This window comes from Brienomyrus brachyistius, chromosome 17 (assembly GCF_023856365.1).
Source record: "Brienomyrus brachyistius isolate T26 chromosome 17, BBRACH_0.4, whole genome shotgun sequence".
Lineage (NCBI taxonomy): Eukaryota > Metazoa > Chordata > Actinopteri > Osteoglossiformes > Mormyridae > Brienomyrus > Brienomyrus brachyistius.
The window spans coordinates 12,902,331-12,929,169 of record NC_064549.1 but is presented as its reverse complement, the minus strand read 5'-3'; the positions used below and the strand labels follow the sequence as shown (position 1 = coordinate 12,929,169).

At 46.8% G+C, this 26,839-nt stretch overlaps 1 protein-coding gene across 9 annotated transcripts; it reads left to right on the top strand.

Moving 5' to 3' along the window:
* Positions 1-682: 682 nt before the first annotated feature.
* On the top strand, positions 683-26,569 carry zbtb16b (zinc finger and BTB domain containing 16b). 9 transcript variants are annotated; one of them, XM_048980450.1, is made up of 9 exons: positions 683-775; positions 1,205-1,284; positions 2,880-4,023; positions 8,029-8,126; positions 14,995-15,081; positions 16,628-16,669; positions 20,174-20,344; positions 22,198-22,365; positions 23,555-26,569. In XM_048980450.1, the coding sequence occupies exons 3-9, from the start codon at positions 2,957-2,959 to the stop codon at positions 23,782-23,784; spliced, it is 1,863 nt and encodes a 620-aa protein (XP_048836407.1). In that variant the 5' UTR covers positions 683-775; positions 1,205-1,284; positions 2,880-2,956; the 3' UTR covers positions 23,785-26,569. The 9 variants fall into 9 exon arrangements, with proteins under 9 accessions (XP_048836407.1, XP_048836414.1, XP_048836410.1 ...); XM_048980457.1 differs by having other exon boundaries at positions 2,867-4,023; XM_048980455.1 differs by lacking the exon at positions 683-775 and adding an exon at positions 790-904.
* Positions 26,570-26,839: the final 270 nt, after the last annotated feature.

Here is a 26,839-nt window from a genome sequence, read left to right as displayed (position 1 = left end):
TGCCCCATGAGTGAGCAGCAAGTCTCCATAATACAATAAAAATAGTCTCCATTTAAACAACACTAAGAAAGTTATGATGAATGTATGAAAGACAAAATGAATACAATAAATATTCCTGTCTCCCCAAAAGCCAGCAAGCAGTTTGCTACAAGTATTGAACTTGTGAGCCTCGTCAGTGTGTAAAATCAGAAGCTACAGAAGAATTTTACCATGAATAAAATCTACGAAATAGTTATTCGAGTGACAAAGGTGTCTGGTCACTTAAGGGTCAAAGTGACAAAAATGATGGGTCGGAGTTAGTGTCAATGGCAAATGGAGAACATTCAAGTGACTTAGCAGCCTCAGGATCTACAAATACTGCCATTCACCACTGTATTAGAGGTGAAATTTAGATGCTACCCAGTGGTTATGGGATCATAAATAAAGATGAACATAAACAAATATGAAAGTCGGATAAAGTTGGTAATGCAACAATGTCTTATATTTCTTAAATAAGAACAGTTCATATTCATGATTTTGTCATGCAACCGTATAAGAGTTCACCAGCCACTTCAGTCCATCAGTTCTGGATTGATCTGCACATGGGCGGCTCCGGCCCTCCATCCGCGTCCTCTAGGTGTCCCACGAAGCGAAAGAGAAAGAGGCGAGTGCCCCGCCGTGACGTCACAGGCCCACTGATTCGTTAATAGGGACGCGCGGAAGAGCCGGGGCGCGCAGAGCGGGCACTGTGAACCGGCCCTAGAACGGCGCTTTGGGAAATAAAGCGCGCTCCCAGGTAGGTCCCAGCATTAAAGGCGCTCGGCTGCCGTTAGGTCTGTCTTTTCTCTGCTACTTCTGGGTGCTTTAAGGCATCGATTCCGTGCGTTTTTAATTCTGAAGAGTCGCCTGTAAAATTGCGCACAAAGTAATTTACCATTACAATAAACTTATAGTGTTTGACTAAGAATAATGGTTGTTTTGTGTTATGCGTATCCTATGTGATTCTCAATGCGTCACATGCCTGTTGAATGTGAAAGTATGTGTAAATTTGGATACAATTCATCAGGATTTGTAGATGACGGAAAGTCTACGGGCTAGAGAGCAACAGGAGGATCGCTGGTCTGGCGTAGTGGGGGTTACAGTAATATGCATATATAATGTATTCTATTTGCTAAGACCTCTGCATTTATATTACGGACTGCTTGTTTACCGACTCTATTTTTAGGAGTATTTTGAAAGTGAACGTACACGTGTGGCTCACTTGATGCTCTTGGACAGCAATGACGGATGGATATAATTACAAAGGTTAGTAAGATGATAAATTCGGCTGCATAGTACAGAACAGCGTACGAAAGTGCGCGGTACAAGGTACCAAAGAGCGTGTATGACGACTTTGGATATACGCGCTTATGTATTTAGATATACTCGTAAAAAAACGTATTTATCTAGGACTTATTGATGTTATCTTTTGCAGTAAAACGTGCCGATTCTGTAAAATTAACTTGGTTTGTTTCGAACGAACGACGCAACTGTGCTTACGGATGACTTGCGTGATTCTTCAGATGTTTACCAAGCATGGTTTAATTAACTTGCATAATGTGATCATTATTGTCGTTGGCTCTTGTCTCGCTGTAAGTGTCAAGTTTACACCAAATAGACGCAGTTGTGTATGTGTTGAGTTACTTTATGTAATATGCCGGGCGGGCCGTTTTAAGGTTTCTTTCACGCCTACGGTGTGTTTTAATGCGGCCGCCGCCGTATCTGATTACATCAGTATTTAGGGATGTTCTGACGCCCGAAACATCAGGTGACGCGAGCTACAGTTCAAATAACTATTTCAACAGAGCAATTAAAAGACCGACTTTAGATTAGTCACCCATACTCTCATTACTTTGCTTGTTCTGATAGAACTTTAATATTAACCAATGCCGGACACTCAGCTGCATGTATTCGCATCATTTTATGTCGGTGTATACAGTTATTAAAGGACAAATTATTCGTGTTTCTTTTATTTTTAAGGCTTTTAATTTTGTATGTCAAATTACTTACATTTTAATTGTTAATCATGCTTTAATAGGTGGTTAACTACTTTTATTAAGTTTGAGGCATGGGGAAGTGGTTAAACATTATTAACAATTATTTTGAAATTATTCATTTGAAAACAACAACTGATTTAACCGGATTTACTTATATATCACCATATAGTGTTGTTAATGGAAAGACACACCCCACAAATTCCCTACTTTAGACATGACTGTGATAGATTTGGCTGTGAGGGCTCAGCACCAAGGCTGAGATCACATTGTCTTGTGACATCGCCGCGCTTTCTGTGACACACCCCCAGTTTGGGAAACCTGCTTCATGAGGCTTGATTTGTTCCAGAGGAAATGGTCCCTTTCAGACCAATTGGGGGGTTAAGTCTTATTTCCAGGATAGTTTCCTGTCTTCGGTACCAGAGCCGTATCCATGATGGAGAAATGAAAGTGTGTATTGAAACACCGGCCAGGGGAGTTGCCTCCCTCCCCAGGTGTACAGCTTTCCTCTTGACTTCCTGTCTTTCACTGCATCCCCCACTGCTTTGACTCTTGCGCTTTTTGGGTTCGATCTAATTGCCATGTATAATGAAACTTTTAAAATCGGGCTTAAGTGTAGGTCTTTGCGTGAGGCCACATTGAAAGGACAATGGATTCGGGCAGTGATCTCACTGCTTTAATTGTCTTAAAAAGCTCGTCAGTTTGACAGTGTTTAGCAGCATTGTTCTGGCGGCCCAAGTCCGCTCGTAGAAACCTAGGCAGTGAATTTAGCTGTGAAGTTTAATTGTGCATTGAGTGTCGAGTGATGATTCTTTTCCGCCCTCGAACATATCTGTAAAATGCTCATGCTTCAGTTCCGTTCCGCAGATCCTGCTGACCAGAGATAAGAGTGAGAGGAACGACAGCCTCATGAGTCAGTCGGAGGTGTCACGCATTTGACCACGATGGACGTTGTCCAGCTCCAGAACGCCAGCCACCCCGCGGCCCTCCTCCGGAAGGCGGATCAGATGCGGCGGGCTGGGACCTTGTGCGACGTGGTGATTGTGGTGGACAGCCAGGAGTTTCATGCCCACCGCACCATGCTGGCCTGCACCAGCAAGATGTTTGAGATCCTCTTCCACCGCTACAGTCAGAAATACACGCTGGACTTCCTGTCACCAAAGACCTTCCAGCAGATCCTGGAGTATGCCTACACCGCCTCACTCCAAGCTAGGATCGAGGACCTGGATGACCTTCTGTATGCTGCCGAGATCCTGGAAATCGAGTACCTGGAGGAACAGTGCCTGAAGATCCTGGAGAACATCCAGACCTCGGACGAGAAGGACGTGGAGGTTCTGGAGAAAGACTTTCACCACAGGGGAAGGCAGGGAACAGAGCCAATGAAAGAGGGCAGTGATGACAGTCCGGCCAGAAAGTGCTGTCTCCAGGCCGACATGGTGGAGCAGAGTCCCTCGGTGTCCACCTCCCTGGGACTCTCCCCGATGAGTCCCACCCGGGTGGCCATGGACAGTCTGATCATCATCAACCAGTCTCTCCCTCATAGTGAGCCGCAGGATGGTGTCGTGGGAGACGTGGCCCCAACAGCGAAGCCAGTGGGCCGGGAGAGTCCTAGGGAGTCTGAGCCCAGCTCTTCCTGTGGCGGGGAGGCAGACCAAAGCAGAGGCCTTCCCACAACCCCCACCAGGGGCAGCGTGATAACAAGTGCCTGGGAGATGAGCCACAGGAAGGGGGAGCTCCCCCAGGTGATGGAGAGCGACCCCTGCCCCCCTGCTCTGTTCCCTGCCCCTCCTAACCACACAGACGGTACCCTGTCATCCCAGAGCATGCGTCCTGCACTCACCCTTGAGATGGGGGCCTGTAGGTCCCTCCTGCCCCCTGGCTTTGCCCACGGGAATTTTCTCAGCCCTGGGGAGCTGGTCCCTGGCAGGAGTGCTGACACAGCATCGCAGGGCGGGCAGTTCGGCACGTGTGGTTCGGAGCCGCTGGACGGCAGCACTGCAGAGCAGCACGGGTAGGTCACGCAGGCCATCCTGTAACCGAGCAGCGGGGACGACGTGTACATGGCATTATGAGATGTTGCCCCTCTGTCGCTATGGTCACAATAGCACAGGGGTTCTCTTATGGAAGCTGAATCTTTGGGAGGGCGTGGTTCAAGGGTCTCACAAGCTCCAAAAAAATCGAAAATATGACCTCCGCCGTGTGACGGCCTGCCATGAGGCCCCTCTTGACTGCAGGTACTGGGTGATCCAGCAGCGCTTTGAACAGGAGCAGACCCTAATTGCCCCACACTCACTCCCACCCCCCAGCACTTAACTTCTTGTGGCAGGCAGTGGTATCTCTAAATTACAGCTAGCTTTTGTCCCTTCGCCATGGTTGCCCGCTTCGCCGTTCGCCTCCTAATTGGAGATGCTAGTCCAGTTTTGGAGGACAGTGCGCATGCTCCTGTAAGGCGACAAATGCATGCGAGACGTGATAATGTTACTCGAGCACCAAAGATGGATGATGGCCGTCACAGACATCCCATTATGTGCAGTGCATCTTCTCAATGGTGGCATTTTTAATGGAGAACCCAGGAACACGGCCTGATGTCCGCAGGGCCTTCACAGAAGGGCTTGCACTGATCTCAGCTTTCAAACTGACTGGCATTTAATATATGGAATATCATGTAAATGGAAGTCATGATTAGAGATTTCAGTCTATTTAAATGACGGGGAATCAGGTAAACGACTGAACTGGCTTTCTGCTGTTGTCTCTTGATCTGACTGCCATCTTCTTTTGGGTTAAAGGTGTATTTACATATTTAATCATTCTTAAGTGTAATCACATAGCTGTTTGCACAACTATTTTGATTGGACTATTTCTTTAAATTTCATTTTTTAAATTGTAAATCTTGTTTTCTGTGTACAGGGTATTTCAGTAGCTGCAGTGTGGGAGATGTTCCACTGGAGCCACAGGGCAAGGGGGCTAAGGCTCAGAGTGTAGACTGCGTGGGGGAGCGGTTAACGGTGGTGGCCGGTGTGTTTCTGGCTTGTGCCTTCAACCTTGGGACTCGCCAAAACTGGATGGATTTTAGTAGCATCTGGATCTGTGAGTCTGTGGACTACTTAGAAGTTCCATCTACGTTTAGTTTATGTAAAACCATGTTTTCCCAATGAATGGCGTTCTGCCACACTTGTTATTCTGGCGGTCTGCAGGGTACTTAGTTACAGATTAGACGTTTCACTGGCTGCTGGGTGGAGTTTAAAGCTTAACCATGGCTCTTCTGGCATTCATGTCAGGTCAGCATGTGGTGCTGTGAGCGCCGTCAGGTGTTTCAGGGATGGAGAATGCGGGCCGGGGAAGGGTTAATCACCTAGAGGAGAATTTTACAGGTATTACTGCATCCCACTGCTAAAACCAATGCAGGACAAGGGAGGGGGGCAGGGAGGGGGGGGGTTGGCTGTAGATGGGCGTGTCGTGGGTGCCTTAGATTTTCAGGAATTTTCTGGAACTTAAAAGCATCTGGGAGGAGGAATTGCCATAACTGAGGATGTTATAGCTCCAAAAGGGGGGGGGGGGTGTCATACTGGAGTAAACGTTCTGTGCTCATTTTTGAGGGTGTTGTTGTAACCATGAAAACTGGGTCTTAAAGCAAAGGGGAGTTCTCTCTCAGCCTTCCAAGAGCACCGCGTCTGCTGTTTTCAAGTTTTGCAAAGATCCAAGGAGTTCATCTGTGCCGCATCACAAAGGAGGAAGAATTTGTGACCGCTCAAGTTTTTTCGCTGCCTGACTGTTAGCAAGGGGAAGTTTGGAAGAAAATCCGCTTCCTCCATCCTGCTCTGCAGCCGAGAGCTGGCTTGGACCCCCACCAAGATAAAAATAGCTAAGGAAGGCGGTTTGCACAGCGTTCAACTGTTCGGGCTCAGCGCTGTGTCAGTGCCCATTATGTTTAGTAAATGTAAATTCCCCCATCAGTGAAGCTTCATGTTTCTGCCAGAAATCCTTCATGGGGTCTCTATGCAAAAGGCAATATGAGGAGTGTGATTATGATGTTAAACCCTATAATCTTTCCATTATGTAGTTGGGTCTGAGCTGTTTAGGATGAGCAGGAGAGTAAAAACCAGACAAACTGTCATGAAATTTGACAGTGAATCTGCGGTTTCTAGAAGTTTCTGTCTCTTAACAACCAAAGGTGTCTTCTGAGAGGTAGGACATGCCAATGCCAAAGGCCTGTCTTCTTCATAAGGTTACGCGAGGCATCTTCTGCTTCCGCTGGGCTGGCCTGCAGAGGCGAGCCATCGTGCAACATGGGCAGAGGGGAAAGCAAAAAAACGAGAAGAGGTCTTCTTCCTTCTCGGTAAACAGATTGGCTGGTTCAGTATCTGCCATGAGTCATGAGCGCAACGTCTTTGTGTCGTTACTGAAAGTGTGGCACCGCAACGCCTCACCTCAATCACCGGTGTCTATAAAAGTGAAGACCAGCTTGTAAACGCAATAATGTCCTTTCTTGAATTATAGACAAGTCATAGGAGTAGCTGTGCACGGTCCTGAATGAAGATTGTTGTAAAGGTATTAAGCTGGGCTCCAGAATGAAGGTAATTTAAAACAGACAGTGATGGAAAGCACTTCTTTTTTGAAGTGTTATTACTAAAAGACTGAGAAACTCTCCAGCCCAATGAGTTAGTCTATTGCTAACCTGCTTGATAAAGAGATTTTCCCCTATATGAGACTATCTATCTCCTGTAGTAACTAAGCTTTCTCACCTTTGCTTGCGGTCCAGTATGTTGAAATCTGTCAGTAAGCCCTGGCTCATTGACACACATGCAAGTTGTTATGTGCCGTTTCTAAAGACAAACAAACAAAATAAAAGAATCATTTCCCATTAGTCGCCAGCACAGGGATAAAGCGGCTTTCTCTGGCCTCTGGCATTTTCTCAAAGGCGTCTGAGCTGAGGGGACAGGAGCTGGCTGTGGTACAGCTGTCTAACCTTAGCATTGTTGGACATTTTCGACTTGGTAAACAAATACTTTTCTGGGATGTTTTGAATCAAAAGGCTTGTTTGCTTCAGCTTGAAATGTTTTTGAGGTTGGTACGCCAGCCAAAAAGGGTTTTTTTTGTAACGAAATGGTACAGACTAAAAGAAAGGACAAAAAAACTATAAACAGAGTTTTAACCGGATCTTTACACGAAGGCGGCAGAATGAAAACCGTCAGATGTGTCAGCAGAAACTCACTAAAGAGACGCTGATGTGTATCTTCCAAGTTCTGACAAAGAATCATGACTTTCGAGTCTGCCTGAAGCCGGAGGCCAGTCTGTGCAACTTTAAGCCAAAAGAACTGAAAAATGCTCAGTAGTTTTTATGCGGAATCGGGCTCCTGCATCCCCCCAGAGGAGGTAAGCCTTGGTCTGTCCCAGGAAGTGCTAGTCGCATTCGCCTGAGCAGCTTCCCCGTTTGTGAGGAATTCAAGCCTTTAAACGTCCCTACTCAGGCCGCTTGTACCCGGCATAGCAGTGAAATCAAAAACGAAGCGTGAAATCCCAGAATGTGCCACATCCTCTGTATGGGTATAAGGGGGATTAAGACGGAAGCTTGTGTGGGTCTGGGGGTCAAGGCCTGGATTAGAGAGAACAGGAGGACATGACATCTTTTGTTAATGTTCCCAGTGGCGAAGAGCCAGGGTTCATACGCAGAGTTGCAAGTCAAGCTGTCTTCCAGCGAAGCCCCTATACTGTAAGATGCTCTTCACTTGTCCCATGGGGGCTAATTCGGACACCAGCTTGCCAGTCCAGCTGCTCCTCGCAGTCCAGTACTGACTCTCTTCAGCTCAGATGCCCAGTGTTTTAGACGACAGTGGTTTGCACATAGCCTTTCCTTCCCAGAAAGAAACTGCCCCAGTGTCATTGTTGGCGTGTGTCAGAAAGTGAGCTGTGATGCTCTAGATGTTTAAGTAACATAAAGACAAGAGCAATGGGTCAGAAGTTGCCATAATATAAGCAGTATTTTTAAATAGATGCTGTTTTCTTCACTGTCCTATAGGAAGCTACACGGAGGGATGAAAACATATGGCTGTGAGCAGTGTGGGAAGTACTTCTTGGACAGTTTGCGCCTGAGGATGCACCTGCTGTCTCACTCAGGTAATCACCCCCCATGCCTTGCTGCTCAGTCCTCTTACTCTGACAAAGACTGATTTGTGGGGAGATGGAGGTGATGACTCTCTTGTGAGGATTGATGGGTGAGCAGATGCTGGTCATGACTCTTGCGTGAAGACTGATAGGTAAGGAGGCAGGATGTGACTCCTGAAGACTAATAGGTAGGGAAGCGGGTCCTAACTCTTTCCTGAAGACTGATAGGTAGGGAGGCGGGTCCTAACTCTTTCCTGAAGACTGATAGGTAGGGAGGCGGGTCCTAACTCTTTCCTGAAGACTGATAGGTAGGGAGGCGGGTCCTAACTCTTTCCTGAAGACTGATAGGTAGGGAGGCGGGTCCTAACTCTTTCCTGAAGACTGATAGGTAGGGAGGCGGGTCCTAACTCTTTCCTGAAGACTGATAGGTAGGGAGGCGGGTCCTAACTCTTTCCTGAAGACTGATAGGTAGGGAGGCGGGTCCTAACTCTTTCCTGAAGACTGATAGGTAGGGAGGCGGGTCCTAACTCTTTCCTGAAGACTGATAGGTAGGGAGGCGGGTCCTAACTCTTTCCTGAAGACTGATAGGTAGGGAGGCGGGTCCTAACTCTTTCCTGAAGACTGATAGGTAGGGAGGCGGGTCCTAACTCTTTCCTGAAGACTGATAGGTAGGGAGGCGGGTCGTAACTCTTCCCTGAAGACAGGTAGGGAAACGGGTCCTAACTCTTTCCTGAAGACTGATAGGTAAGGAGGCGGGTCCTAACTCTCTCATAAAGACTGATAGGTAGGGAGGCGGGTCCTAACTCTTTCGTGAAGACTGATAGATGGAAGGCGGGTCCTAACTCTTCTCTGAAGACAGGTAGGGAAATGGGTCCTAACTCTCTCATAAAGACTGATAGGTAGGGAGGCGGGTCCTAACTCTCTCATAAAGACTGATAGGCAGGGAGGCGGGTCCTAACTCTCTCATATAGAGTAATAGGTAGGGAGGTGGCTCGTAACTCTTCCCTGAAGACAGGTAGGGAAATGGGTCCTAACTCTCTCATAAAGACTGATAGGTAGGGAGGCGGGTCCTAACTCTCTCATAAAGACTGATAGGCAGGGAGGCGGGTCCTAACTCTCTCATATAGAGTAATAGGTAGGGAGGTGGCTCGTAACTCTTCCCTGAAGACAGGTAGGGAAATGGGTCCTAACTCTCTCATAAAGACTGACTGGTAGGGAAACGGGTCCTAACTCACTCATAAAGACTGACAGGTAGGGAGGCGGGTCCTAACTCTTGAAGACTAAGTTTACAGGGTGTGGTGGTGGTTCTTACTAAACAAGTAGCTCAGCTTTTTTATCTTTTTTTCCCATGTATCCTGATTTGATATATGCTGTCCTTACAACGCAGTTCATCCGCGTCAAAAGGAATAGAGAGATGACTATGTATAGGAAACCCAAGCCTGCTGTGTTGTGGTGCAGCATTCTAAAACCTCAGTTAGTAAGTGTGTCCCTGTTTGTTAGCAGTGGCTTTGGCAGTCAGCCCATCTGGGCACTGTGCCCCTGCCGCGGGTACAGTGAGGCCTGTGCCAGTTTTCTATAGGCCGGAAGTGGCAGCTGTGGTAGGATCAGCCCCTGAATCATGTGCTGGAGGAAAATGTGATAACCTGATGTGTAAACAGCACTGGAGGAAAAGGGACTGAGAGTGTAAACATGGAGACAGAGGGAAAGGGAAGGATTGACAGTGTAAGCACAGTGATAGAGGGAATGAGAATGGCTGACAGTGTAAACACAGTGATAGAGGGAAGGGGAATGGCTGACAGTGTAAACACAGTGATAGAGGGAAAGGGAAGGACTGACAGTGAGAAAACAGTGATAGAGGGAAAGGGAAGGACTGACAGTGTAAGCACAGTGATAGAGGGAAGGGGAAGGACTGACAGTGAGAAAACAGTGATAGAGGGAAAGGGAAGGACTGACAGTGAAAACACAGTGATAGAGGGAAGGGGAATGGCTGACAGTGAGAAAACAGTGATAGAGGGAAAGGGAAGGACTGACAGTGAAAACACATTGATAGAGGGAAAGGGAAGTACTGACAGTGAAAACACAGTGATAGAGGGAAAGGGAAGGATTGACAGTGAAAACAGTGATAGAGGGAAAGGGAAGGACTGACAGTGTAAACAAACTTCCACGATGGAACTGTGTATAAAAAAAAAACACTGCAGAAAAAAGGGAGGAACTCAGAAAGTCATTTGTGAAAATCTTTTCACCCTGTTGCTGGTCATTCAGAAGCAGAGCTTTTGCCCCCCACCCTCCTCCCTGTGCCTGGGCGATGACATCATCAGCCAGTTGCAGGTCTGGATGTTCTGCCAGCATTCCGGAGCGTTCTGCCTCTGATCCCTCACAGATGTTTGTGCGGGAACACGCTGTACTCAGACCTACAATTAAAGTGTACTGACCGATTTTTTTTTATTTATTTTTTTTTCATGTTTTTTTTTCTTTTTTTTGTTTAGGTCAAACCTTCAGCAGTCATTCTGGAGGAAACCAAGGGAGATTTTTTATTGTTATTTTTTTGCATTATGCAGAATTGGCAGCATCCCACCACACACTACATACCTCCCACCACACACACTACATACCTCTGCCTTCTACTTTGGCTTCTTGCCCTAACCTGTCAGTGGTGATTTAAATGCCTCCATCTGCCTTTGACCTAAAATGTTCAAATTACATGAAACTGAGATCTCTTCCTCTAAAGGTGTTAGCTAACATTAAGTCTCAGTGGTTATGTCTGTATATATCTTTTTCCACTGAGCTGTGCTGGTAATTCTCTGCAACCCAAGGGATTCCAGGAACGTCACTGAAACACTGCAGAAAACCAGCCAGTTGCAGAAACGTGTTTCACCAGAACTGTGGTCTGCACTGCGAAGCGGGGTTACTGTCTAATCGGGGTAACTTGTCGAATTTAAGATACCACAATTTAAATGGACTTCGTATTCGTTCACTTACATTTTGCCCAAACTACCTTAAATCCGACAAGTTACCCCAATACGTCAGTAACCCTACTTCGTAGTATAGGCCACTGGTCTCAATATTGGTCCTGTCTGTATACAGCACCCTGTTCCTATCTTGCCAATCAGAGCCTAAGAAAGGCTTCCGCCAGGGGACCTTTAAGTGGAATTTTACCCTTCAACCTCTCAGAAGTTACCCTTTCGCTCTTGGCTTTTCTAGCAAGCAGCTTGTCTGCTTTCTGCTGTTAGGCTGTTCAGCCTCATGAGCATCATGGTTGTTAAGTAGCCAACCCCCAGTCCGGTGGTGGGGTTGTCTGGTATTCAGTTTGGCTGTCACTCTCACGTACCTCTCCTGCCTGGATACCCCATCAGGTGCCGTTTTCCTCCGCTGCAATTCCCTCCTCAGACAGCACCAAGATGGCCGCCAAAACAATGATAAACAATCAGAGCACGATATCAGGAAACACAAAGCACCGCGTGGCCTTTTTTCTGGGTTGGATGACCTCCCACGACTCCCAGCAGGTTGTAGCTGTTGGGGGGGGGGGGGGGGGTTTCACAATTTAATCAAGTTAATCTGGGGTTTCCATTCACCAAAGAAAAGAAAACACCCAAACAGCAAACACACTCACACAACGACGTTGAATGACATTTTATAACTACTTTCCATTTAATGTGGAGGCTAATCTCCTACATAATGAAAGTGGCTATCCTGTTAAATTTTTAATGGGGTTTACGGTATATCCCGGCTGGTGGGGAATGATCAGTGTTTACCTCACACTTCCGGGAGCACATATGTCTGTGAAAGGCCCTTGGGTTTAATGATGAACGGAGAGTGTGTGTGTGTGTGTGTGTGTGTGTGTGTGTGTGTGTGTGTGTGTGTGGGGCGTATTATATTGTGGGGACAAAATTTAAAAAAATCTGTGAGTACAATCAAAAAAATATAAATGCTGAAAGTTTTGTATTTTGTTTGGTTACTCATGGTTAAATTTAGGGCTGGGTAGGGGTTAAGGTCGTCATTGTTAGGGTTAGGGCTTTTCCCATAAAAGTGAATGCACGGTCCCCACAAATGTGTGTGTGTGTGTGTGTGTGTGTGTGTGTGTGTGTGTGTGTGTGTGTGTGTGTGTGTGTGTGTGTGTGTGTGTGTGTGTGTGTGTGTGTGTGTGTGTGTGTGTGTGTGTGTGTGTGTGTGTGTGTGGGGGTTTGCCAGCCCATAGAACCTGATGATATTTTAGACAGTTGAGGCATCTGCTATACTCACTCCCTGCCAGAAAGATCTCAGCGGCTAAGTGCCGCCCAATGGACGAGCACATAACGCCCTGGGAGCATCTCATTGGCTCCTCACCCGTCTGTCACTTCTCCAGCTACTCAACTCACCTCAGTCTGTTTCTTGCTGCACATCTATCCCTAGATGGGAGAGAACAAACATCCTCCATGTCAGTCTTCCTGTCTTTACCTCTCTTGCTGCAAGTTCCTCAAAGTACTTCCATCCCTAGTTATCATAAACAAGGAAAAATTGGTCCAATAGAAGCCAGCAGGGTGGATTCTGATGACACTGTGTATTGTAAGATGTTTACACCGATTACAGTAGAAAATGGGGCAGGTTTCACTCTCCGGAACTCTGCGCACAAGCAACCACAAAACATCTTAATCTCACTTTAGGTTAACCCTCGGGTGGTGATGCAGGGCGAGGCGGCTGCCCACTAAATCAGGCGCAGAACAGAAAGCTGAAATGGAAACGTTTCGCTCTTGGTTTGGGGAAGGTGGAGATCATGCGGGAATCTTTTTGCTCAGGACCCTGCCAAGCTGACATGACCCTACCGAGATGATGTGTAGTCAGGAGATGACTCTCACTGACTCTGTTTGTGGATTTAGAGAGTAGCTCGTGTGTGTGTGTGTGTGTGTGTGCGTGCGTGCGTGCGTGCGTGCGTGCGTGCGTGCGTGTTACGTGTATACTAAATTGCGGGACCCCTGTTATTTTAACGTTCTGGAGACAATTTTGTCAGCCCCTATAAAGGGAAACTTGATTTTATAAAAATCTGTGACTGCGATCAAAAAACTAAAAATGCCAAATGTCTTGTATTTTGTTTGGTTACTTATGGTTAAGGTTAAGGCTGGGTGGGGGGGTTAAGGTTTTAATTGTAAAGATTATGCTTTTTATCCCCATAGAGATGAATGGACGGCCCCCACAGCAATATAGATACCTCGTGTATATGTGTGTCTGTGTGTGTGTGTGTCTGTGTGTGTCTCCGTCTGTGCGTGTGCGTGTGCGTGCGTGAGTGTGTACCTGACAGAGAACACAGAGTTCTGCGCTGACCCCCCCCCCCCCGTAGCATAACAGCACCATCTCCACGCTGATAAGGACATTCTCCAAACCGCGCTCCGGTCCAGCTGCTCACTGCACAGGAAAGCAGAGTGGGGAGTTTGCACTTATTGTTTCCTCAGCTCTCTTATTTTTCATTTGTGTTTTCCTTTCATTTCAGGGTTTTTGCGTACCACGCGTATCGTCCTTGGTAACACCGGGACCGGATCACCCAAATGCTGGAGAGCATTAGGACTGCATGGACTGAACACATTCCTGGTCTCAACCTCCCAATCAATGACCTCTCATTTATTCCATGTTTCACACACTTTCCTTGTGCGAGGTACCGGCTAGGTGGTAGGCGGTTATGGTATCAGTATTCCATAGCCACTTACCCAGAATGGGGTCACCTGGACCCAAGAAGCACAGGGTCCAATGAAACACCCTAAACAAGACTCCAGTCCAGTGTAGAATGTATAATTGGGCACCATGAGTAATATATTCATGCGAGTTTAGTGCATATTATAAATACATATAACACTGTCCGTCTTGAAAAAGGTCTTGTGCCTTATCTTGAGTTTCCTTTTGGGTAAGGGCCGTTTATATTTCAGCATTCTTCCTGATTTTCGCGATGTCAGCCCTCCTTCTGCTCCCCCTCCTTACGCTATGCCCCAGCATACGCTGTATCTTTGTGGCCACACGTGCGTCTGTGTGCGTGCAAAGAAAGCTGACGTTGTACACGGCACCATGGACGGCGTGAACCCGGGCACTTCTGCTGCAGTTGTGTAATTTTTCAGGGGAAGTGAAAACTGTTTCTCTTTTCTTTTTTTTTTTTGATTGGCACTTCAGGGGGAAAAAAAGCGTGATTCGTGATACTTCTGTCTGTCAGTGTGGTTCAAAATAGACACAGGAAATTTTAAATATCTGCAAACATAGTCTGAAATATTTTGGAATAGCTGCACTTATCTGCCAGTGCAGTCTGAGATTTCTACCAGCACAGGCACATTTTCAGATGAGCCACATCTCTGTTGCAGCACAGCCTCAAATATCTTTAAAAACCAGCCACTTTTCACCAGGGCAGCCTGAAAAACTCAACACGTGCTCATCTGCCAACGCGGCACTTAAGGGACCCGAGTGTGTCTGTCTACCAGTCTTACTCTGAGCCCTTCGATGTGTTTATATCTCTTTTTGCGGTTTACTGAGGTTGAGTTTTTTTTAATCAACCTCAGGACTGCGTCTGACGATCAACTTCCTGTTTTCCTCGCTGGTGTCGCCGTAATCTTGTGCAACGCCAACGAGACGACAACAGAAGCTATGTTTTCGAAGAACGGCAGGTGACGGCCTGCGGCCTGGAATTGAGAGAGTTGGCTCTCGGTGTCCTGTTTCCCCGAAATACCCACCCCCCCGTCACCTAGGTGTCGCGACTTCGGGGTCGTACCCCACTTATTCGGTCTTCTGCCCGGTCTTCTGTCATCTCACGCACTCGCGGATGTACGATTTCATCATCGGGGCCTGCGTGTCCCCACAGCGTTTAAGGGGATAGGACCTAGGGCCCCCCGCAGGCCAGGTGACCTTATTGTCCATCTTCTTTGTGTTACAGCCGTGTTGAAGGCCTTCAGCTGTGACCAGTGTGGTGCTCAGTTCTCCCAGGAGGAGGCCCTGAACTCACACAGACAGACACACTCAGGTACAGCACCGACATTGCCAGAGCAGTGTTGTATTTCTGTGATGGTTGGTACCATTAACAAGCAACACTGATCCAGGTCCTGTAGGCTCCCCTATCCTATGAACCATTCCTATTGAAATTTCTGTGACTTATTCATTCTTCCATCTTCTCACCTCTTATCCTGGTCAGGTTTATTGGGTTATTCAGTCTATCTAATAATGTTTATTGGAATGAAACCCTGCTTGGCTAACAACTAAAATGAGGTAAATTCTGATGACATACAAAAGAAAAAGATATATTAGAGGGCAGTGCATTATGGGAAAGCCAGAATTGCAATAGCCTATTTGGTACTTTTCTCATTTTATAGGGTTCTGGACTTTCCTTTAGGATCCCTGTCCACAATTAAATCTCTTAGTCTTTGTGTTGTAGGTGATTCCCCCATGAGAGAAACACAAGGGGTGGTGTTCTGTCACAAGCCGACCATAATTGCTGGTAGTGATATTGCAGAAGGTGCATTTGTAGGTCTTGGGAACAGGGTGGGCAGGGGAGGGGAGGGGAGGGGAGGAGAGGGGGGGGAGGGGGGTGAACTGGGTTTGTTTGCTGGCCTGTGGTGCCAAGACTCCCAGAAAAACAACATCATGTGCTCATGTTTATGGGTTACTGTAGCGACGTCACAGCCTCCCATCCCGTGCTGCAGGGAACTAACACTGCTTCTCTCAGCACCACCCCCCCCAAGCCAAAAACTGTAGCTTCTGTTTGCCACATCTCAAGGAACGTAAAGTGCTACCCCTCTACGGGCTACAAGCCCCAGAGGGCAGAGCTGACCTGTGTGCCTATGGCTGTCTCAGATCACATGCCCTGCAGTAACCTTTGAGCTGGGGGGGGGGTAACTTAATCGCCCAAATTGAGGTTTCCAGGCTGTTCACCTAAGCTGCAAAAGTAACATGAATTAAACATGGCACTCTGTTAATTTACAGCCCAAACATTGTTCTGCTTTAAAGTCATTAGATATAGAAGGGAACAACCTGTTATTGACATGTCCTATCAGGGATTAGACTGAGCACAAGTGCTTAAACTTTTGCCCAGGGGAGGGAGCAGATCTGGTCATTGCTGGAATGATCTTCACACATGTAAAGTTGGGGGGGGGGGTGTTGTCCCTGGATTTGATTCACTCTTTTAATGCATTGCAACTGAATATCTTTGCATCATATCAAAATGAGGACTTTAAAAAAAACTTGAAAGTGAAATTTCTGCACAGTTTTTAGCAACATTGTGCAGTTGGCCTTTAACCGCGTTCTTCATCAGACGGACCATCACCCCTCCGTCCACATCGCCACTGGCCAGGGGATAAAGCTGCTTTTATGACGAGCTGCTAGAAATCTGCCTCTAAGACAGGTTTCCTCATTCAGCGGCCAAATTTCTGAATTTCAGCCAAAGACAGTTGGTGATCACAGTTAGCAAAATGTCGAACACTGTATTTTAAAGCCCGACAAGACAGTCCTAGTGAATGTCACAGTAAACCACCTTATGTTGTTTTTATTAGTTTTTTATGTTGAATATGTTGCAGAGGACTCCTGGCAAAAGAGAACAGGAAGCACTCCCCCTGCTGGTGAGTGTTGAGAACAACAGGCTCAAGATGTCAGAGCCCATCCGTTGCCAGTGCCTGGAGATGAGAGAGACAAAGGCCATTCATTCCTCTTTGATAAGTTATAACAGCTGGTTATATTAGGCTTTAATACAGAAACATAAATCATTATGCGTTTTTCTTGACATCCTAAACATGTCCTTCGCTAAACTTATTTGTTGATAACTCAGTAGCACCTATGACAGATGAACTGAGAATGCAAGCCAAGTGATGACATGACCTATATAGCCAGGAAGCAGGTAGCCTTTTGGCTCATAAAATGAAGACTTGCTGGTTGAAGCTCAGAACCATTGTCCTGCTGCTCTAGAAGGACCATTGAGAATTACACCTGCAAGTGCATGCTAATAGGAAAGCTCTCCAAGTCAGGCCGTGCAATGGTGTTAAAAGCCACAGGGTCCTACTGGAAGGGGGTTGTCATGACTGTGACGGAGCTGTAGGCACCTTTGACCCCAAGCCAGCTGCCTGCACTTTTTAAGGGACCATTTGGCTTGGAAAGGAATTTCCAGAAGAAGCCTTGGGTGTGGGAGTCAAATGTCAGAACAGAAGAGAGCAGAGCTCGTGGCTGCACTGTGAGCATTTAAATATCGACCTCGTGGATCACGCACCCACTCTCCTGCCTCGTGGCGAGGTCAGTCGCTAGTCACTGGCTTGCTATTTATACGCTTGATTGAAAGAGGTGAGATTCTCAGGCCAACTCGGTGACCCACCCAGCTCAGCACTGGACCGCGATTCCGGCTGGCAGCACATGGTGGATCTCTGCCGTGCTGACGCACGCGGTGAGTGACGGCGAGTTCCACCTGCCCTGGGGAGGCTTTAAGCTGCGGCATTAGCACAGGCACTGGGACAGAAGCAGCAAGTGTCCGGGGTGGAAGGTGACGGCACACGTGTCGCTGTTAAAGGGGAACACGCGTGGCAAGCAGATGCACATGTGGTAATGAAAAGTCACAGCCAGGAATGCAGACGGAGCACAGCTGTTTCGGGGTAAACATGGAAGAACGGATACAGCCAAACCGAAGGCGGTATTGGTCAAGGCAGGGAGAGAGGAACACTCTTAGATGACGGGTGCCCCCCCCCCCCCCCAACCAAAAACACACTACTCTCACTTCCTCAATTTATTGTCATTGGAGGGGTGGGATCTCCCAATGGTGTTGGATGCGGTAGAGATGCCATGATGACCCATCGCTCATGGAGGGGGAGCATGTGACTCAGAGAGGTACAGTGTGGATGCTAGGGGCTTGTGGGTAGTGGGGCTTGTGGATAGTGGGGTTTGTGGGTAGTGGGGCTTATGGATAATGTCTTTGCCTATTCAGGGGAGGAGCCTCCACATGTCCTATGAAGTAGGCATAGGGCAGGGGTGTCCAATCTTGCCCAGAAAGAGCCGGTGTATATCCGAGTTTTTGCTGCAACTCCCTAATTAGATTACATATTAGAGGAGTGATTGGCTGAAGAGTCCTCACACCTGGGTTTGAACAGTTTGAACAGGTCACCCCAAAAACCTGCAGACACACCGGCCCTTTGCGGATTGGACACCCCTGGCATAGGGTGACCGCCTAATCCCTGTCGGGGGGGACACAATGAGCTACTTCAGGTTTTACAAACTAAAACAGAAAGGCTCCTGTACTTGGCTGATTAGTTCAGTTCTTATTGTGTTTTTACTGGTTTGTTTCCTTCATTGAAAGACTCATCCAGCCATTTAACTTTAACATTAGTGACACAGGCATGATTGTAGGAGACCAATCAGCACACAGCAAGAACTGAATTGAAATGCAGGTCTTTGAATTGGTTGTTCATGAACCTCGTCCTAGCTGACAGTGTCCCCTCTGACATGGAGTGGGTGGTCACCCTAGGTGGGTGGGCCAATGTGAACCCTAGATGGTCGCCAAGCCCTCGAGCTTCTGGAATAGATCCTGATTCTGCTATTTGAAAGGAAGGACCCATATGGCCCAAGAGCGCCCCCCCCACATTTCCCAAAAGCAAGAAGTGATAGTATACTGCTATTACAGTACACCCCCGGTGGTCCCCCACAGCGGTGTATCCTTCGGATCCTGCCCTTGCCTTTAATTCCAGTTTAATTGCCAGCAGTCCAAAGCCAAATCAGCCGGCAGAGAGAGCTTTAATTCCTCTGGACTCCGTCAGCCACTGTTTTAAATTTGACTGCAACTCCACCTGAATTTCGATGAGTCTGCAGAGGGGCTTTCTGTTTACTAATTATGTCGCGCTGCAAGAATCGGTTGATTAAATTGGATTTGAGGGACCAGATTGGGGGGGGGAGTGGGCAGTAGGATTTTCTTCATTGTAAATGATCTTTAGCCAGCCAGCTCTTAAAGGGACACTGCACCTCAGCTCTTTGACTGTCACAAGTACGTGGGCGTCAGATCTGTAAATGCCCAGCTCTTAAAGGAACACTGCACCTCAGCTCTTTGACTGTCACCAGTATGTGGGCATCAGATCTGTAAATGCCCAGCTCTTAAAGGGACACTGCACCTCAGCTCTTTGACTGTCACCTGTACGTGGTCGTCAGATCTGTAAAAGCCCAGCTCTTAAAGGGACAGGACATTCTTAATGACCCAGAAAAGTAATGACATTAAATGCTGTTCTTTTATGCGTATATATCTAGATTAGGGTGTGATACTGTTATACTCATACAAATATGAAGTATTTCCTTTATGGATTCATGCAAAGCCAAAATACTCATCCATACTCATCGCTTGGGGGGAGGGGGTCCTTTGGTTATTGTATTTTTTTCTCCCTAATTGATGCCTCGGCTTCAGCTCAATGAGCATATGGCTACAGTCTCATAGATAATGGAGGATTGATACCTTGCAAGCTTCTGTAATATTAGCTGGTCGGAAAGCATGTGTGTGTGTGAGCGCGTGTGTGTGTATGTGTGTTTATCGGAAAGGGAGGGACAGAGGGAGAAGGACAGCGAGAGAGACCCACACAGATTGATATATAGACCTGAATTAACCAATCATTGTCCTTTTGCATTCAGAAAAAGTATTTCCATTTTTCAGAGATTTTGTGTCTTCATGCTGACATCTTGTGGACATCACTGCAGGTGCAACACTTACATTTAATGCGCTCATCAGTGGAGGGGACTGGCTTATTTCTGCGACTTTTTTCGTTGCGCTAATTGAATCCTTTGTGTGGAATGTGTTACCCATTACTACAAATGTGGCGTCTGCTAAAAGGAGTGGAAGAGGGATCATCTGCGTTTGCGCAATTCTTTCGTTTGCCACAGTCTTCGTTCTCGTTGTTGCTGAGGTGTTTAAACACCGTATGGCTAAACCCAAAACTCAGACGTGGACAGACTGCAGATAATCGGTTGCTGAGCATAAACTGACAGCCACGGTGTTTATTTCAGGAACATTAAAGGTGAAAGTGAGCGTGGTTGATTGTAGGAGCGGCGATAACCCCGTAGATTGTACAAATGAGCATGTGCCTGTCCTTTGTTTGTGGTGTGCGCAGGTCCGGACGTGGCTGTCTTCTGCCTGCTGTGCGGAAAGCGATTCCAGACGCAGCTGTTGCTGCAGCAGCATATGGGTGTTCATGCCCGCGCACGGAGCTACGCCTGCAGCCAGTGCGACCGCACCTTTCCCAGCCACACCACACTGAGGCGCCACCTGCGCTCCCACACAGGTGAGCCCCCTCCCCCTCCGCCTCCGCCTCAAACATCCCACCTCTCCTGAAGTCCTGGAAGTCTCCTGGAAATTGATCGCAACACCCCGGTACCTGCAAATGATATGCAGTATCCCAGCAATCTGTCGCTATTCCGCTATTCAGCAATAATAAAATTTGCCGACAATAAGTGTGGCAAATTTTTACCACCGCACCCTCCCCCCCAGTTTACAGATTTTACCATCAGTATTACCCCCCCCCCCCAACCCCACCTCCTCAAAAATTTCAGCCTCACTAAATGTTTTATGGGGGGTTCTGTTTAATGGGAATGGGTTTATCATTTTTAAGGAATCGTTTTTTTTTTCTCTGCTCATTTAGATTATCGTTTTGCTCCCCGGCTGTGATGGGTGATGATAGTTCAGTCATTGGCCAACCTGGCCTTCGGCTCGTTGGAATCGATCAATGCCGCAAAATATTATGGCACAAAAGTAAAAAGGGGGGGGGGAGGGGGCTCAGAGAAACACAGGCCTAGGCAAAGAATGGGATTCTTTGATGAGTTTTCGCTGCCCGGGGAGAGAAAATGGGAAAAAGATGCTCACTCAGTCACCGGGACGCCACTTAGCGAGTGTGACCAACATTGATCAGGCTCTTTGGACTGACCGGTACTGTGTCGGAAGGTCCTTTATGAGCCTGTGGTCCTTCGATTCATTCATTACTTTGTCCCTTGTGAACTTCCACACATTAGCTTCATCGATCTATACCTGTCTTAAGGTCTTTTGTAAGCCTCTGTACGTTCATCCATGGGCGTTTGCCTGCATTTTGTCCTTTGATGGCTTCCGTACATTAGCTTTATCGATCTCTACCTGTCTTAAGGTCCTTTGTAAGCCTCTTTATGTTCAAATGAATCAATGCCAGTCTGCAGGTTCATTGTGGGCCTCTGTACTTTATCTGTGTCCATGTGTGTTTGTAGCTCTGTGGGCCTGATTACATTGCTTATACCAGTGTCTATCTGTTGGCCTCTTGTGAGCCTCAGCCTGTTAGATTGTCACCATCTGTCTGCATTTCAGTGGCGACTCTCTTCTCCCATGCATTAGCTTAATTGCCATTTGCGGCACTATCGCAGGCCTCTGTATGTTAGTTTTACCGAAATCATGAGCAGGTCTGGATGCACAATGAAGCACAAGCCTAACGCTGCTAATCGCCATCAAATTGGCAGCACGCGCCAGAGCATTTAATCATGATCTCTGTTTTATTTTGAACCGTGTGACTTACAGACGATTCCGAGCCACGGCTGAGTGTGTAATGCCGTACGAGCAGCTCCACCATCTGGCCTCCCGTAGCCAGAATGATAATGGTGCCTTAAATGAGACTTTTCACTGGTTGTTAACACGCTGTTGTGAGTCTAGCCTCGTCAATCATTCGCTTCCTTCACATCTTATTTACACTTGTATTTATAAGTTGTTATTGCCTTCACACATCTGCCTGCTGGGTTTGCTTAGCTGATGTGCCTCTTGCATTCATTTAGAGCTGTCGTGCTAATTTATTTTCGTTTATATTTAGACGGTTGCATATTTTTCACAGAAATGCATTAGTAGAGCTGCAGTTAAAATCTCCTGCATCTCTGGAAGGACTTGCTGCTCTTCGAGTGCCCTTGATGTGCTCCTGGAACGCCCTTGATGCACCCTTGCAATGCCCTTGATGAACCCTTAATGTGCCCTTGGAGTGCCCTTGATGCACCCTTGCAGTGCCCTTGATGCACCCTTGCAGTGCCCTTGATGCACCCTTGTAGTGCCCTTGATGCACCCTTGCAGTGCCCTTGATGTGCCCCTGGAATGTCCTTGCCACACAAACACTGTTATGCCTTCCTCCCTCAGGTGACCACCCATTTGAATGCGAGTTCTGTGGCAGCTGCTTCCGGGATGAGGCCTCGCTGCGGGGACACAAGCGGACACACACAGGGGAGAAGCCCTACGAGTGCAATGGCTGCGGGAAGAAGTTCAGCCTCAAGCACCAGCTGGAGACCCACTATCGCGTGCACACAGGTAAGAGGTCAGAGAAGAGCCAATCAAGACTTGGCATGTCCCCCAAACCCTCAGCCCTGACTTCTGCAGGATGTCATCTTGGAGTAGGTTTTGCTGGATATTTAAGTGGAGCAGCTTGGATGAAGTGTTTGAGCTTTAAGTGAGCAGGCATCTTCTGCAGTGTAAACCTTCTGCCAGGCAGGTTTCTGTGGGCTCACAGAGCTGGGCAGGACTATCAACATCAAGATAGTGTATGTTCAGACTGGTTAGATCCAGCTCCATCCTACTTATGTGTGGTACGCACTGCCTTTATGGTATCTGTCAGCTGTCTAAACTCCAGTTGGGCCTTCCCTTTGTGGAAGGTGCAGGGAGTAATGGTTAGGTTTAGAGTTAGAATTGGGGTTATGGTGTTCTGTCAAACCAGTTTGGTTTTGCTAGCTGCCCTGCAGAGTATGTGAGAGGACAGGAGACGAGGCATGATGAGAGGATGTCCGCCTTGAGGTAAACACCTTGGGTATGGGTTTTGTGTTGCGCCCATCATCTGCACATCTGATTGGTAGAATGTGGCTAATGTTTTGAAGAAGAACCGCACCAGTGGAAGAGCCCTGTTTGTTTTTCTCTCACCAGCTTTTAATCTTTTAATCTGCTATAATCTTTTTTCTTTCCATGCAGTGTGCAGTCTGTATACATTCTGACATTGACATCTTAAGCCCCCGAAATTTCCTAATGCGATATTTCTGTCATCAATTTTCATTGTAAAAACAATGCATCATAAACTTATCAAATTATTAAAGTGGCCCTCAGACCATTAAGAATGTTGATTACATAGTTACAGCCCATAGTCTGTGATGACATGATTCGATAATAAGGATAAAATCCACTGTGTTGCACTCTGAGTGTGATGCTGTCATTAGCGCATTGACGTTAGCGCGTATCTTGTAGATTTGCTCTCAGCCATGTGAGCAGTTCTCTCTAGGGGATCCATCAGGGACGCTGTTACGTTTTACGCCACAGATCTCGCTTTTCACTGAAAATGTGAAAAATTTAACGGAAGATCCTTAGAGGTAATCGGCGTTAGATGAGGCGGAGTCTTCATTCTGTAAAAGCACATCTCGCACATGTTTCTACTAATTGGCACATCTTCTGAAAGTCTGCCTCTGTCCTCTGCTAACCCCCAACCCCCCCCCCGTCCCCCTCGCCCCCCACCCAGGCGAGAAGCCGTTCGAGTGCAAGCTGTGCCACCAACGCTCACGGGACTATTCGGCAATGATCAAGCACCTGCGTACACACAACGGTGCCGCTCCCTACCAGTGCACTGTGTGCTTGGAGTTCTGCCCCAGCCTGTCCGCCATGCAGAAGCACATGAAGGCTCACAAAGCAGAGGACGTTCCCCCAGACTGGAGGATAGAGAAGACCTACCTGTACCTGTGCTACGTGTGAACGGAGGAGGCGGAGGGAATCCGTGCAACTACAGCCCTAAAGGAGGAGGAGTACTGTTCCCATGTTGAAGTCCGACTCTCAAGCATTTAAACTGAGATCTCCCCCCTAAAAGAAGATCCACGGACATGAAAGGGGGCGGTGAAGATGAACTAACGGAGCTTTCTGCCATTTAAGCCGCATTTGACGGAGTGTCGACACGCATTGACAGATTCACGGGCAGACGTGTCCGCCATGATCTCCACAGTGCAGTTTATCTCAATCGAAACCACCGTTTGTCCTGGTGGGGTAGTGCTGATGTGTGGCAGCACCTGCCATCTGTTCTCTACCCAGTTGAAGTTACCCCTTTCCCCTCCTGTTCCCCTCACTCCATTTCCAGAAGTCAAACTTTCTCTTTCAGACCTTTGAGATCGGCCCCCAGTCCCTGCCACCAGCTGTCTCTTAGGGACATCCCAGCTCTGAATGAGGTATATATTTTTCCGAATGACCCAGCAGTCTCTCCAAAGAATGATGACGTGCCGCACTACATTTCCACGTCGCGTTTATATGAGGTGTACGTTTTGAAAGACGCCTCTCTCACTCGCACCCCGACGTTCCGTTTGCTCGGCTGAATACTCGTGCGTTTGTTTGTTATCATTTGTTTTGTGGACTCATCTGATGCTTCAGGAATTCTTATTTTGCACATTGTTTGCCTGCAATGTTTATATAAATGATTACAAAAGGCAGCAACAAAATTAAGAAGTCAAGATTGTATCTCCTGACACCCTCGTCCTATTATATAAATTTGGGAATGGGGAAAAAAAATGGGGGCGGCATGGTGGTGCAGTGGTTTGCATGTTCTCCCCATGTCGTTGTGGGGTTTCCTCCGGGTACTCTGGTTTCCCCCCACAGTCCAAAAACATGCTGAGGCTAATTGGAGTTGCTAAATTGCCCGTAGGAGTGCATGTGTTAATGAATGGTGTGTGAGTGTGCCCTGCTATGGGCTGGCCCCCCATCCTGGGTTGTTCCCTGCCTCGTGCCCATTGCTTCCGGGATAGGCTCCGGACCCCCCGCGACCCAGTAGTAGGATAAGCGGTTTGGAAAATGGATGGATGGGAAAAAAATGTTCAAACCCTAGGAAGCAGAAATATGTGGCGTACAATTACAATGTCTTTGCGGATTAATATGATTAATATCTGCACAGCTATGTGTGATAGTATGAATGCACTGGATAGTGATTGCAGAAATAAGATTATCTTTTTAAGATGCTAATATGCAGATTTTCTGTTATACCACAAACTCTTTATACATTTAAAATTTTTATGCTATTGATAAAATGAATTTTGTGTATTTTATTTTCTTAATTAGATTTTTTTTGGTAGATTCCTGCATTGTAATTCTTACGATGTGGCAAAGCTGAGTGCCAGTTTGTGAAGCGAAGCAGTTTCTACTTGAAATGAAGGTGTGAACAAGCTGTAGAGGAAATGCTCCTCTTTTAAGCTGACGATTCAGGCCATTGTGGCTTAAAGGAGCTGGAAGACGTCTTTGTCTAGTGTGTGTGACAGGATTTACAGAGTTTCCCAAGTTGCGTCTGATGTCTTTGTGGACACACTGAACAGGAAAGATAAGCTGTGCTTTTGTCCGTAAGGGATGGTCACGCTATCCATGTGTGACTGGTCTGCATTGAACGATGCATTCCTGGAAAATGTTTGCGATTAAAAAGGCAACTGCTATGTGGTGTTTTACTTCATGGTTTTAATGAACGACTAACAAGGGTCAATTAACCCTAACCACTATCACTTGCCCTTGTATGTTGCTTTAATCTAAAAGGGGGAAATGTTACCCAGCGTGATTGTACAGTAATCGTCTAATAATTAATTAAAATGCCATACATTTTCTTTCCTAATTTACTCAATTGCCATGTGTTTCTGTAAGCAAGAGCTGGGTCATTAGTGTTCACATTTCTCAAGCGATTTGTAATAATTATGAATATTTTATATGTACAGTGAAATGTTTGTAGAGGTATTTTGGTTATGATTATATAATTGAATATTTGGGGGGGGGCAAAGGAAATGGAGTACTATGGAATCTCTGCTGCGTGATGTGTTCTAGAACAATCTAGAACGGGTAATTGCTGTTGGTACATAGAACATTGTAGAATGGGTAACCATTTTATGCAGTGCTGCTGGGCATGTGCTGTTTATTAAATATATTTAGTAATGAATCACCACAAATGTCTATTCTCTTATGTCTTATTACCTGTACAGACCAGTAGCCCTTCTGGGCTCAGGAAAGGTTCCCCTTTCTGTCTTGTCCGTAGCTTTAATCCTTGTGGAACGGCACATGTAGCAGTCAGGTTGGTTTTTTTGTATAAAGAACGTATTTTAATTTGTTTTAGTTGATCTACCTCAGCACCTTCAGCATCTTCACCTCTCTTTAGGTGAACGAGTATTGTTCTTTATAGCCTCATAAGGTCACCGACCTTTCTGACGCCAAAATGATTGTGTGTAGGAGTGTTTGTGATGCCATTTCCGGATTTGCTTTTTGAGTGTAGATGTAGCGCTGTTCTTTACAGTGTCGTCTGGGTTCTGGAGAAGCAGGAAGCGGTGGAACACTGCAGGCTTTCCTCTGTCTTTCTGCAGAGACGCTACCCGAGCCTTCAGAAGTACAAAGATGTTCTACAACCAGCCTAATAGTAGATTGTCGTGTAGTGAACGTTCCTTCAATTTTGTCTCATCTTATGACTTTACGCGCAAAATTCATTGGATTCTTTTATCTGCACTTAAAATAAAGTCTTAAATTCCATTTAGTTCTGTCCGCATTTCTGTGTGCTTCTCTGTGGATGCGGCGGCCGCTTCGTTCCTGTTACAGCGCCCAGAATTATATGCCTGTTTCATTACCGTGCTTCTCACAGCTTGGGCAGTATGAGTTTTGCAGGTGGAATTTGCCGAATCGATAAATGGTAGCTCAACAGATAGAATTCACAAACTTCCATAATGTCACAAAAAAAAATAATTGGGACAAATGAGCTTTGCGGACAGATGCCACTGCAGTGAGCAGTATTCCCTTTTGCCACTGG